An 11,940-nucleotide genomic window follows, 5' to 3' on the forward strand; every position below is an offset into this window, starting at 1 on the left:
TCCTCTTGGAATGCGGTGTCGTCAGTGGATTTATAAAGAAGGAAGTCGGATGCTCTGTCGGGGTCCGTGTGTCTGCATGTGTTTAGACAAGTCTGTCCAGAGTGTTTACAATAGCACTGCCTTCAGCTGCAACCCCTACAACACGCTAATAAGCAGTGTTAAGACGGGGGAGTAAGAGAGAGGGAGTGTGTGTGTGTGTGTGTGTGTGTGTGTGTGTGTGTGTGTGTGTGTGTGTGTGTGTGTGTGTGTGTGTGTGTGTGTGTGTGTGTGTGTGTGTGTGTGTGTGTGTGTGTGTGTGTGTCCGAAGAGTGATCTTTTAACACCAATCATCATGTAAGATACAAGGAACATGCATTGCGATTCTTTTTTTTGCTGAGCTTGTTTTCTTACCGTTGTGCTTATTGTGGCACTCAACATGTTATGCTGAGTGTCTTAAGCATGTGTACGCACTCATCCGTGCACTCAGGCATCCACGTGCACTCTCTTACTTAGAGGGTCTCGGCATGGTGTGTTTCTTTTTCTGGGGAAAGGCGAGAGTGCCTCGACAGTTTTCTTGGTAACCCAGTGAAAGCGGAGGGTTGCGAAGGAATTCTGGGTAAAATAGTTCTTTATTTAAACCTTGGACGCGTGCCAGCTCAGACGATTGGTACCTTCACTGTGGCCTGGAATGCCCTGCACGAATCAAGAGCAGCGTAGCCCTGAACCCAGCCTCTGAGACTGACCTGCTGCCCCGCCCCCCTCTGTGTGATTGGCAGGGAGCTCACCTGTGGAGGCTGGCCAACGCCTTGTGGCAGTGGAGCCCGATGGGAACGGCCGCCCCATGCCACTCTCTGGAGCGGGAGCTGGTGAGTTAATAATGTTGAGAGTGAAACAATACTCGCCGTTAACCCTTTACTGTATGCTTCTCTTTTTTTTTTTTTTATAAATGCTAGTGTCAAACACCATTTGCTAACGAAGTATCGTTGAATATGTGCACTGATGGCGCGTACCGTTAAAGGCTCAGTCCTTACCGCAGCGACCCGGGTTCGATCCCTGACCGTGGCTGCATGTCTTCCCCTCTCTCTCCCATACCTTCCTGTCTATCTTGCTACAATAAAAAGGATAAAACCTTAAAAAAATAAATCTTACAAAGAAATAAAAACATCTGTGCACTGACGGTGTGTTTATTGAATGACAATAAAGCAAGTCTAAGTTATTTTTTTAATGCTGGTGTCGAACTGCATTCTATATTCATATTTTACATTATCACTTAGATTCACGTAATTGAATGTCTGTGCCCCTCCCTGACTGGTACCGTGCCCCCGTCCCCCGTCCCCGTCCCCCGGTGGGTCTCAGGACTGCGTGTTCGGCCAGTACTCGGTGCGCTGCGTTCTGGACCAGGACGTCCTGCTGCAGGAGGACGTTGAGCTGATCGAGCTGCTGGACCCCGGCCTGCTGACCCTTGGCTCCCCCGCCGACGGCTCCCCCGGACGCACCGCGCTCACCCTGCCCCGGCCCGGCCTGCTGGCCAGACCCTCGCTCTGGTGGGCTGGATGGACTACGAGAGAGAGAGAGAGAGAGAGAGAGAGAGAGAGAGAGAGAGAGAGAGAGAGAGAGAGAGAGAGAGAGAGAGAGAGAGAGAGAGAGAGAGAGAGAGAGAGAGAGAGAGAGAGAGAGAGAGAAGAGAGAGAGAGAGACGAGAGAGAGAGAGAGAGAGAGAGAGAGAGAGAGAGAGAGAGAGAGAGAGAGAGAGAGAGAGAGAGAGAGAGAGAGAGAGAGAGAGAGAGAGAGAGAGAGAGAGAGAGAGAGAGAGAGAGAGAGAGAGAGACTGACTGACTGACTGACTGACTGACTGACTGACTGACTGACTGACTGACTGACTGACTGACTGACTGACTGACTGACTGACTGACTGACTGACTGACTGACTGACTGACTGACTGACTGACTGACTGACTGACTGACTGAGAGAGACACGCACAAGCACAGAATATGTTATAACTTTCTAAAATCCTTATCCTTGATGTTGTTTATCACGGTACTCACTGCCTTTTTATTTTGACTACCAGAGACAGACACAGAGAGAGATAGACACACAGAGATAGATAAACAGATATAGACACACACACACACACAGAATATGTTATAACTTTCTAAAATCCTTATCATTCATTGATCATCTGTGTTCCTCTAGGGGGCAGCAGAACTCCCTCCCCCGCTGTAGTGTCCAGTCGCCCTGCTCCACTTCCGGTCTGATGTAGCTCCCCCCCCCTCACCCTCCCTCTCCCCCCTCCTCCCCCAGGGACGCCGCGGGGCTGGTGGGGCTGGCGGCCGTGCTGCTGGGCCTCTTCGTGGCCAGCGGCGGGGGCTGGTCCCTGGCCGGCGCGGCCCCCTGGGGCCTGGTGCTGCTGGGCTGGGCGGGCGCGCGGGCCGGCGGGCTGTGGCGGCGGGCCCGCGCCCAGAGGGCGGTGCACGCCGCGGCCGCGGAGCTCCAGGCGCTGGTCCACGACAGCAAGGCGCTGACGGGCGTGTCCCGCAAGGCGCTGCGGCTGGTGCAGGAGACGGAGGTCATCTCCCGCGGGTTCACTCTGTACGTACCCCTTGGATCTACTCTCTGTGTGTGTGTGTGTGTGTGTGTGTGTGTGTGTGTGTGTGTGTGTGTGTGTGTGTCAGCCCGGCGCATGCCCTGGTGATTTCTCCCCTCTCCTTCCCCTTCTACACCATATAATGCAAATCATCCGTAATGCATCCACATTTTGACGATGCAAGTGATACACCTGCATGGCCTTGAAGTTTTTTACGCGTAGGTGTGCGTTTAAAATGATCATAATCATGCAGACATAGTGAATGCATAACCTGTAGAGGTCCGGCCGTTTTTAGCTGTAAAAATGTTCTTCATTGGATGGTAAACCGATCCATTTGGCTGATTCAGCATGTTTTGCGATCCCTCCCAAGTCCCTCCCAAACCCAGCCTGACTAAAGTGATCACGCCCTCCCTCACTCATTGGTTCAAGGATCCAATCCCAGTACTGAGCTCGGCATTTTTCATGGATCAATGATTTCAAAGTTTAGATCCCCAACATCAATCATGCTATGTAACACGACGTTAACCTTGATCTTTCTGCTCGTGTGTGCTTGCCCTGCCTCAGAGCTACTGTTGCACATCGTTAATCAGTGTAATTACACATCTGACTTTACACTTTAATCAAAGCATGCTAGCTTGTGATGCTCGGGCCATGTGTTCGAATGGTGTGATCCATTTGTATGGTACGCCGGTACGCACTAGTCGCAAGTTGTAAATCTCCCAGCTTTCTTGCGGCGTTTCACGGAGGAACGCCCCCTTTTGGTCGGTCCAACTCGCTATTTTGAAAGTAGAGAGAGTTCAGTGAGGCCGACCGTACGACTCGACAACATTAATGGCTGCTCCTGGAAAGAGATTTATTTTCTTTGTATTTGTACCACGTTGGTCATTTTAATATCGATTTTAAATGCCCTTTTGCTAAATAGGCTAATGCAGCAACCGATAACAATGACTAGCCAATGAGCAACGGGAGCGCTATAAGTGCTGCAAGACAGGAAATTACGTCACGTTCTCACAAGAGCAGGTCGGAGGTACCGGCGTACCATACAAATCACACCATAACCAAAGCCCGCCTTCCTGGTTCAGCATGAGCCAATCGCCTCAGGCCACTGTTGTCATGTCTCGCTGTTGTGTGGTGTGTGTTGTGTTTGTGGTGCGTGGTGTGTTCGTCATGTTTCGCTGTTGTCTGTGGTGTGTGGTGTGTTGTCATGTCTCGCTGTTGTGCGTTGTGTAGGGCTGGGCGATTAATCAAATTTTTATCGCAATTTCGATTTTAGCATCAAACGATCAAAAGCTAATATAATCGAGTTTTCAATTATTATTTTCTATTTTTTTATTTTTTCATTAAATGTTTTATAGAAGGTACATTATTTTAGATTGAAACATTTTCTTTTTGACCATGTTGTGTATTTATTAAGGCGAAATTTCAAAGTTCTCAGACATGCTGAATAAATACAACATGTTTTCAAACTCAAAAGTAATCTTTGAACAATCCTGATATCAATATTGAACAAAATAATCCTGATTATGATATTTTTTCAGAATCGAGCTGCCCTAGTGCGTAGTGTGTGTTGCTTGTGTGTTTGTGAGTTGTGTGTTTGTGAGTTGTGTGTGTTGTTTGTTTGTGCGTTGTGTGTTTGTGAGTTGTGTGTGTTTGTGTGTTATGTGTTTATCAGTTGTGTGTGTTGTGTGTGTTTGTGCTCCCCGGCACCTCAGGACGTCTGCACAGTACGTATCACATTTCACTTGTCAAGTTTGCTCGACAGGGTGAGCGCGGCCGGCTCCTTTAGCAGGGCGGGGCTGGGGGCGGAGCCTCGGGGCCAGCAGCTGATTGGTCTGCGGAAGGCTCTGTACCGCGCGCTCCGCACGGCGTTCCGGGCTTCCCGCCGCGCCACGTGCCACATGCTCAAGTCATATCCTTCACGCGCACTCTGGTGGGAGTCGATGTGTTCACAAACCTGAATCTACTGCAGTTCACAAAGAGACGTTTGCCGTTTAATTAAAGGGGACAAATTAATCCACCAGGTGTGAGTGAGATTAGCCGTCACAAGCCGTCCTCTGACATCACAGGTGGGCGTGTCCACCTAGATGTGTGCTGGATGGATCAGTCGACCGGCCTACCCGGTGGACTGTGGCACACGTTGCTCGACTATCCGTCCCACATCCAGGTGGACGCGCTCGTGTTTGACGTCACCAGAGGCAGATATTCAAAACGGCTTGCAACAGCTAATCACACTCACACCTGGTGATAGAATGTCACATCTTAAAGAAAAAGTGGCAGTACAGTATTTGTGGGTTTGGTTCCACTGTTAACAATCAGGGGAACACTGTAAAATGTAATTATTTGGGGCTGTTGTTCTGATAAAACCCTGGTTTTAGTCTAGCGTATTTCTAGCCTCTAGTTCCTTCTAAAAGGGTTAGTTAGTTAGTTATTGCTACGGTTGACCAGGCCTTGTTTGAAGGTCTTCTGCACAGCTGTCCTGACCGTAAGGGCCCATGACGCGTTCCATTCCGGTCACGGCCGCGACCCTCCTTAACGCTCCCAAACGTTCCCGCTGAACTCGGAGATCGACAACGTGACCAACTACGTGTCGGCGGTGCCGCTGAAGGAGCTGGGGCTGGGGCTGGGCGTGGAGCACGTGGGCGACGAGCAGGCTCAGGACCTCACCGACGACTACAGCCTGCCCGCCCTGAAGGTCAGCCCCGCCCTAACGCTGACCGCTATGAGAGGGGAGGGGGTCAGCCCCCCCTAACCCTAACCCTGACCGCTATGAGAGGGGAGAGGTCGGGGGTCACACCCCCCCTTACCCTAACCCTGACCGCTATGAGAGGGGAGGGGGTCAGCCCCCCCCTAACCCTAACCCTACCCACTATGAGAGGGGAGGGGGTCAGCGCACCCCTAACCCTAACCCTGACCGCTATGAGAGGGGAGGGGGTCAGCCCCGCCCCTAACCCTGACCCTACCCCCTATGAGAGGGGAGGGGTCGGGGGTCACCCCCCCCTAACCCTGACGGCTATGAGAGGGGAGGGGTCAGGGGTCACACCGCTCTTAACCCTAACCCTGACCCTACCCACTATGAGAGGGAAGGGGTCGGGGGTCACACCCAGTGGTGATGGCTGGGTCCGAAAGAGGGGGAACCTCCCATCCATCCCAGATCTACAACTAATGCGGGAAATTTGATATGTGCATGGTTTTATTTATTCATTCATTTAACTAGGTCTCATTGAGATTAAAATATATTTTCAAAGAGCAAATACAAAAACGCATCAACGTTTACGAGGAAAACATGAATAAAGAAATTGTACAATGAAGAGAATTAGTTATGTTTTGTACTTCATGCGCTGGATGAGATATAGTGCAAAGACTCCGCTGATGCACCATGGCTTAACGTGCACGGGAGTCCTCCAGGAGGTACACCTACACTCACCCCCCTCTCCTCTCCTCTTGGTCCCCGTGCCGTCGCCGTCCCCACAGCTCATGTTCCAGCTGTGGGTCGCCCAAAGCTCCGAGTGCTTCCGCCGCCTGGCGCTGCTGCTGTCGGCACGGCAACAGGAGGAGGCGGAGCCCGTCGGGGTGGCCGCCGCCTCCGCGGTCCTCAAGCCTCCCTCCGCCTCCCCCCCCTCCTCCTCCCCCTCCTTCCCCTCCGCCCTGCACCGCTCCATCCCCGCGGTGACGGAGCCCCTCCACCAGGCGCTGGCCGGCTGCCTGGGCGAGGTGCAGCGCAGCTACGACTTCCACCGCTACTTCGAGACGCAGCCGCGGGGCGCGGGGGTGGCGGACCGCGCCGGGCCGGCGCGCCAGAAGTGCCGGGAGCTCAACACCCTGCACACCTCCATCCGCAGCCTGCAGCTGCACCTCAAAGCCCTGCTGAGCGAGTGAGCGGCAGCTGATGACCAACACACACAAACACACAAACACGCACAATCGTACGTCGATCTTGGCGTGGAAGAATGTCCCTGATACAACGCACACAGGTCTGAACCTGTTCCAGTCAGACGCTAAACAACATCCCTTCAAACCAAACGGGCCCCTGCTAAAATCATTAGAGCAGTTTGTTTCAAAGGAAAAAGCAACATTAAGATTATACGTTTTAAGAAGAAGAATCGTCCTGAATTTTGTCACGCTTTCCAATTCAAAGTTTTTTCCGATTTCATTTAAATTTATTTTTCAGATTTTCATTCTGAATCTTTTCCTGAAGTTCTTCCGATTTTGACATCACCCTAAAACCAAGTTGACCCCTGATAAACCGATTAGCGCAGTTTGTCTACAAGGAAATAGGAAAATGAATAATATGTTTAAGTAGAAGAAGAATCCTTAACGTGGTCACAAATTTCCAATTCAAAGTTTTTCCGATTTCAATTACAAAAATTGTTCCGATTTTCGTTCTGAAACTCTTCCGATGTTGATTTGGCGTGCCATCCCCCCCCCCCCCCAGGATGATCATCCTGGAGGACGACCTGGAGAAGATGATGGTGTGCGGGGAGCGAGTGGCGGTGCCCCCGCCTCTCTCAGGGGAGGGCTACCTGGAGCTGAGCCAGCGGCTGCACACGCTGCAGCCCCACATGCAGGCCAGCAACAGCTGCTGGGAGGAGACGGTCGGCCAGGTGGACCGCATGCTGAGACGCACAGGTGAGTGAGGGGGGGGGGGCAGGTGGACCGCATGCTGAGACGCACAGGTGAGCCGGAGGGGGCGGAGCCTCACACCAGTTAAAGGTGACCTATCACACCACCAGGTGTGAGGGTGATTACAAGCCATTTATAAAATCGGCCTCTTCTGACATCACAAGTGGGCGTGTCCACCTAGATGTATGACGGATAGATGAGCAACGTCTGCTACAGTCCACCGGGTAGGCTGGTAGACTGATCCATCCAGCGCACATCTAGGTGGACACGCCCACTAGTGATGTCAGAAAAGGCAAATTTTCAAAGCGGCTCGTAACGGCTGATCACACTCACACCTGGTGGTAGAGTACGGGACCTTTAACTGGTGTTCTGCTGTGGTTTGATCGTGACCCTGTTGGACGTGTCCACCATTTTAATGAACGTCACAACGCATCGTCTCATCGTGTTGGGTTTGGTTGACCTAGATATTTTCAGCGCAAATCGTATTGCTAATATAGAACAAAGTAGCAGTTTAAATTATCTGACGAGCTGCTCTTAAAAAGGGTCTTCAACCCCCCACCCCCCCCCCCCCCCCCCCAGCTGTTAACATCTCTTTAATTTAACGGCTGTCAAACAACAGATTAGGTTATGAAAACGCACTGATTTCAGACGCGCACACCCAAACACACACTTTCAAAGCAGGCCGTGTTGTTGACAGTTATTTTTAGCGCAGACTTCCTCTCTAGCCCCCAGCCCCCAGCCCCCCCCCCCCCCCCCCCCCCCCCACTCCTTCGTCTCTCGGGAAGGAAGTGCTTCAGGATATAGGACAAGAAAACCTAGCAGGCATGTGAGAGGGGGGCCGTGGGCCAGGAGAGGGTGGGGGGGAGGGGGGGGCTATTGTTGTTGTGTTGTGTTGTTGCTTCTGTGGTTACCATGGTAACCCCTGTCGCTCCACAGATGCTGCTGCAGGTCTGCGACAGAGCGCCCCCGCCGTGCCGCACGTCCCGACCCCCACGCCGTCCTACCCGCTCATTCTGGACCGGGACAGCGTACCAGAGGAGCTGGTGAGCCCTGAGGCACCCCCCCCCCCCCGACCGGCCCACTGCACCCCATTACTGGAGCTCTCTCTCTCTCTCTCTCTCTCTCTCTCTCTCTCTCTCTCTCTCTCTCTCTCTCTCTCTCTCTCTCTCTCTCTCTCTCTCTCTCTCTCTCTCTCTCTCTCTCTCTCTCTCTCTCTCTCTCTCTCTCTCTCTCTCTCTCTCTCTCTCTCTCTCTCTCTCTCTCTCGTCTTCTTTCCCAGAAGTCAATTCCATTACTCTTTTAGACCGTGAAACGGTTACATTGACTCTCTCCCCCCGTCTCCCGCCAGGAGTGGGAGGCCTACGTGTCCGACTCTGACTCGGAGGACGACCGCGGGGGGGCCTGGTGCGACATGCTCTCCCCCGAGGAGCGCGACCGCCAGCGCCGCGAGCGCGAGGAGTCCCGGCGCGTCCTGTCGGAGCTCAAGGCCGTGCTGGGCTTCCGCGCCTCCGAGGGCGAGAGGCTGAAGTGGAAACAGCTGCTGTTCAACGACCAAGGTCCGCACCCGGGCCCCGAACCGACACACCTCGATTCCACGTCTGTTTTCCTTCCCACTCCCACTAGAAGCAACCAGTGGGCGGTTCGTTGTGGTTTAAATGTTCTGTAGTGTCGCAGAGGCTTAGCAAGCTAGCTAACAACAATACAATTTGAGATGTACAACGATGAAGCGACTAAAGCAACATGACTCGTACAACGACAAAGCAAACAAACCTGTCGACGAGCGAGAAAAAAATCAGATTTCATGAGATTTATGTCACGAGGATGGAGAATGTTTTCGTCTTCAACCTTCTCTGTTTTTCACATTATCGCTTTTCTGAGACACTCGCGTCACTCGAGTGTCTTATCTCCCCGCTGTCTTTTCTTCTTTCCCCAGCTGCTACGACCCCGTCCAACGCGGGGCCGCCGGACACCGCGCCCCCCCCCGACGCCACCAGTAACCATAACGACCAGGACCACGACGGAGAGGAAGAAGAGGAGACCGCAGAAGAAGAAAAAGAACGGCGACGGGCGGCGGCGGCGGCGGCGGCGGCGAGCGACGGCGAGCCGGCCACCGAGTTCACCTGCGGCCTGGACAAGATGGCGGCCGGAGAAGGGGAGGAGCCTCGCGCGGAGGGAGCGGGCCGGTCCGAGCTCCACCAGTACGACGGGCTCCTCGACGGCGGCGACAGCGAGGGGGAAGGGGAGGGGCTGGCGGATTTCCTGCTGACGCCGCGCGTCCCGAAGCTCTCCACCACGGACAGACTGACGGAGCTCCACGGGGCGGAGGCCCTCAGCATTAGCTCCGCCCTCGCGGCCCAGGTGGCGGCGCGGTCGCACGCCCTCGTGCACATGGAGGAGCAGACGTTCGGTGACGATGACGAGGAGGAGGAGGAGGAGGATGAAGGGGAGGACGGGGGGACGCAGGAGAAACACTAGAAGCAGCTTTAAACTGAAACTGAAACCAGGCGGAGTGTTTGGGATGCTTTATTTATTTCCGGTGCGGTTCCGAGGTCCTCATCGATCGAGCTGCGTTGTGTTGTGTGTGCGTTACATCGGCTCAAGTGTTGGTTGTTGTTGTGTGTGTGTCGCGTAATCACCCGTCAATCAACCCGCACGCCGCGTCCGTCCGCTGTAAGCCTCTCTCTCTCTCCCTCTCTCCCTTTCTCTTTCTCTTTCTCTTTCTCTCTATCTCTCTCTCTCGCTCTCTCTCGCTCTCGCTCTCGCTCTCTCTCTCCGCCTGTTCAACCATCTCCACTCAGGAACCTCCTTTAGTCAAAAGGTCGAGATCATGAATGTCTGCAACATATATTCTCATATGTTATAATCTTATTTTTTTTTAAGAATGATGTAGAAAGGCCTTCAAATTTGTAAAGCTCCATCGCTGTTAAAAAAGAAATTGTTCTTAGTGCTGAATGGTTTGGAGAGCTGCTAATTCGTCCTGAGATCAGTCCTGCTAAAGTTCCACTGCTGAGGATATGATTTGGTACGTGGGATAGTTGTAGTTATGAACAGACAAGTTCTCGTTACAGATACAAAACTGAAGCAAAAGGTCATGGATTGAGGGCTGTTGAAAAATGAATGAATAGATCCATAGGTCTTGGTGGACAAGTGCACGTGTGTGTGTGTGTGTGTGTGTGTGTGTGTGTGTGTGTGTGTGTGTGTGTGTGTGTGTGTGTGTGTGTGTGTGTGTGTGTGTGTGTGTGTGTGTGTGTGTGTGGGCGTGTGTCTTTTGAAGTTTATTCCCAATAATGTACACTCTGTACATTATTATATATTGTGTGAGTGATATATTGGAATTAAGCTTGACCTCAACACTGTTGTGTCTTGTGGGTTAGTGTGTGTGTACAATCCCTGGAGACGTCAGCTCAAAGTATCTGTTTACATGGCCATGATCAGTTCAAACGTTAGAATCAGACACCCCACGTTGCATGGTGGTGTAGCTCAACTTTTGTTAAGAACGTAAACAAAAACAAAAAGGCAGAGTGGGTCTGTGTTTTCTTACATATATTAGCGTGATTTAAATACTTTTGTTAATAAATTAACGATAATTACGAGCCTCCCGGGAAACCAGACTGAAAAGCGGACACAAACTGTCCCAAGAAGTGTTAGTCCTACCCTCCTGCATTTCATAGGTGAAATTAAAGCTATTCTGGAACTGTATCTGTGTTTTGTCTTTCCTTGGGGGGGGGGGGCACTCCGGTTTCCCTCCACACCCTAAAACATACAAGATAATACTCCTGCCCTGCCCTTGGGCAAGGCATGGGCTCAACACCCGAAGCCAGCAGCCCAGTGCTCGGGTGTGTTCGGGTGACTGCATTTCTTCATGGGGATTAATGTCTCAAGAAGTTTAAAGGAGACATATTTCACCCTGAGGTTGATAAGCCCCGACAAGCCCCGGCTGGCTGTTAGTTCTGCTATACAAATAATTATCCAGGATCATTAGCTTTAAACCTGTCATGTTTATATTGTATAAAAAATAGAAACACAAGTCTGTGATGGAGACCAACGACAGCCAGGTAATCTGCTCAGCAGAAAGGATGACACCGAAGCATTCCTTGGGAACAGGCTGTAAGAGCACGGCACCAGCACCCCTTAGCGGCAGCCACTGGTGTTGCAGGAACATAATTGCTCAGATATTAGTTTTCATGAACAATATTGCAACGCTGCTATCTAGTGGCCATTACTGGTTAAGACCACTAGTTTGCTTACATATGGTTATCTATTTTTGTACAACGCACACCATTGAAACAAAAAGGGCCTCTACAACGGGGTAAAATAAACAGTTAATTGACAGTATACTTGCAACGTTGCAAGTCCTACTGGGCACTTTTTGTTTTGTTCCACACAGCTGATTCGAGTAGCATGCATCTGCCTGCCCGGTACGGAGCCGGGCTTGTGGTGTGGCATTGGCAGGGCCGGTTTTTACGACTAAAAAATAAAAAAGAGTTTTTCAGTGTACATTTTTCTTGTTAAATTTCCATAAAATAATACATTTAGAATAATAACAATTATATATATAACAGCCAATAGCTATATTTATAGCTATATATATTATTATTTTTTTGATTAATTGTTCTTACTAATTAATCATTTTATTGAAATTTAACAAGAAAGATAAACGTCGGCTGGGGCTGCTAGGGGCCGACTGTGACGCAAAACGTCGAAAAAGCCGAAAAAAAACACACCACCGACCACTCCTCCCATAAGCCATTGCGCT

General features: G+C 51.4%; 1 protein-coding gene across 1 annotated transcript in view; it reads left to right on the top strand.

Moving 5' to 3' along the window:
• The window catches only part of vezt (vezatin, adherens junctions transmembrane protein), a 15,550-nt gene extending 4,675 nt beyond the window's left edge, over positions 1 to 10,875 (top strand). Inside the window, exons 3-12 of the mRNA XM_056578386.1 lie at positions 756 to 845; positions 1,336 to 1,523; positions 2,282 to 2,569; positions 4,327 to 4,473; positions 5,109 to 5,256; positions 6,036 to 6,436; positions 6,997 to 7,190; positions 8,121 to 8,227; positions 8,533 to 8,740; positions 9,118 to 10,875. Of these exons, the coding sequence (XP_056434361.1) occupies positions 756 to 845; positions 1,336 to 1,523; positions 2,282 to 2,569; positions 4,327 to 4,473; positions 5,109 to 5,256; positions 6,036 to 6,436; positions 6,997 to 7,190; positions 8,121 to 8,227; positions 8,533 to 8,740; positions 9,118 to 9,659 (2,313 nt within the window). The 3' untranslated portion in view covers positions 9,660 to 10,875. The remainder of the gene's footprint in view (positions 1 to 755; positions 846 to 1,335; positions 1,524 to 2,281; positions 2,570 to 4,326; positions 4,474 to 5,108; positions 5,257 to 6,035; positions 6,437 to 6,996; positions 7,191 to 8,120; positions 8,228 to 8,532; positions 8,741 to 9,117) is intronic.
• Positions 10,876 to 11,940: the final 1,065 nt, after the last annotated feature.

This window comes from Gadus chalcogrammus, chromosome 19 (genome assembly GCF_026213295.1).
Source record: "Gadus chalcogrammus isolate NIFS_2021 chromosome 19, NIFS_Gcha_1.0, whole genome shotgun sequence".
Lineage (NCBI taxonomy): Eukaryota > Metazoa > Chordata > Actinopteri > Gadiformes > Gadidae > Gadus > Gadus chalcogrammus.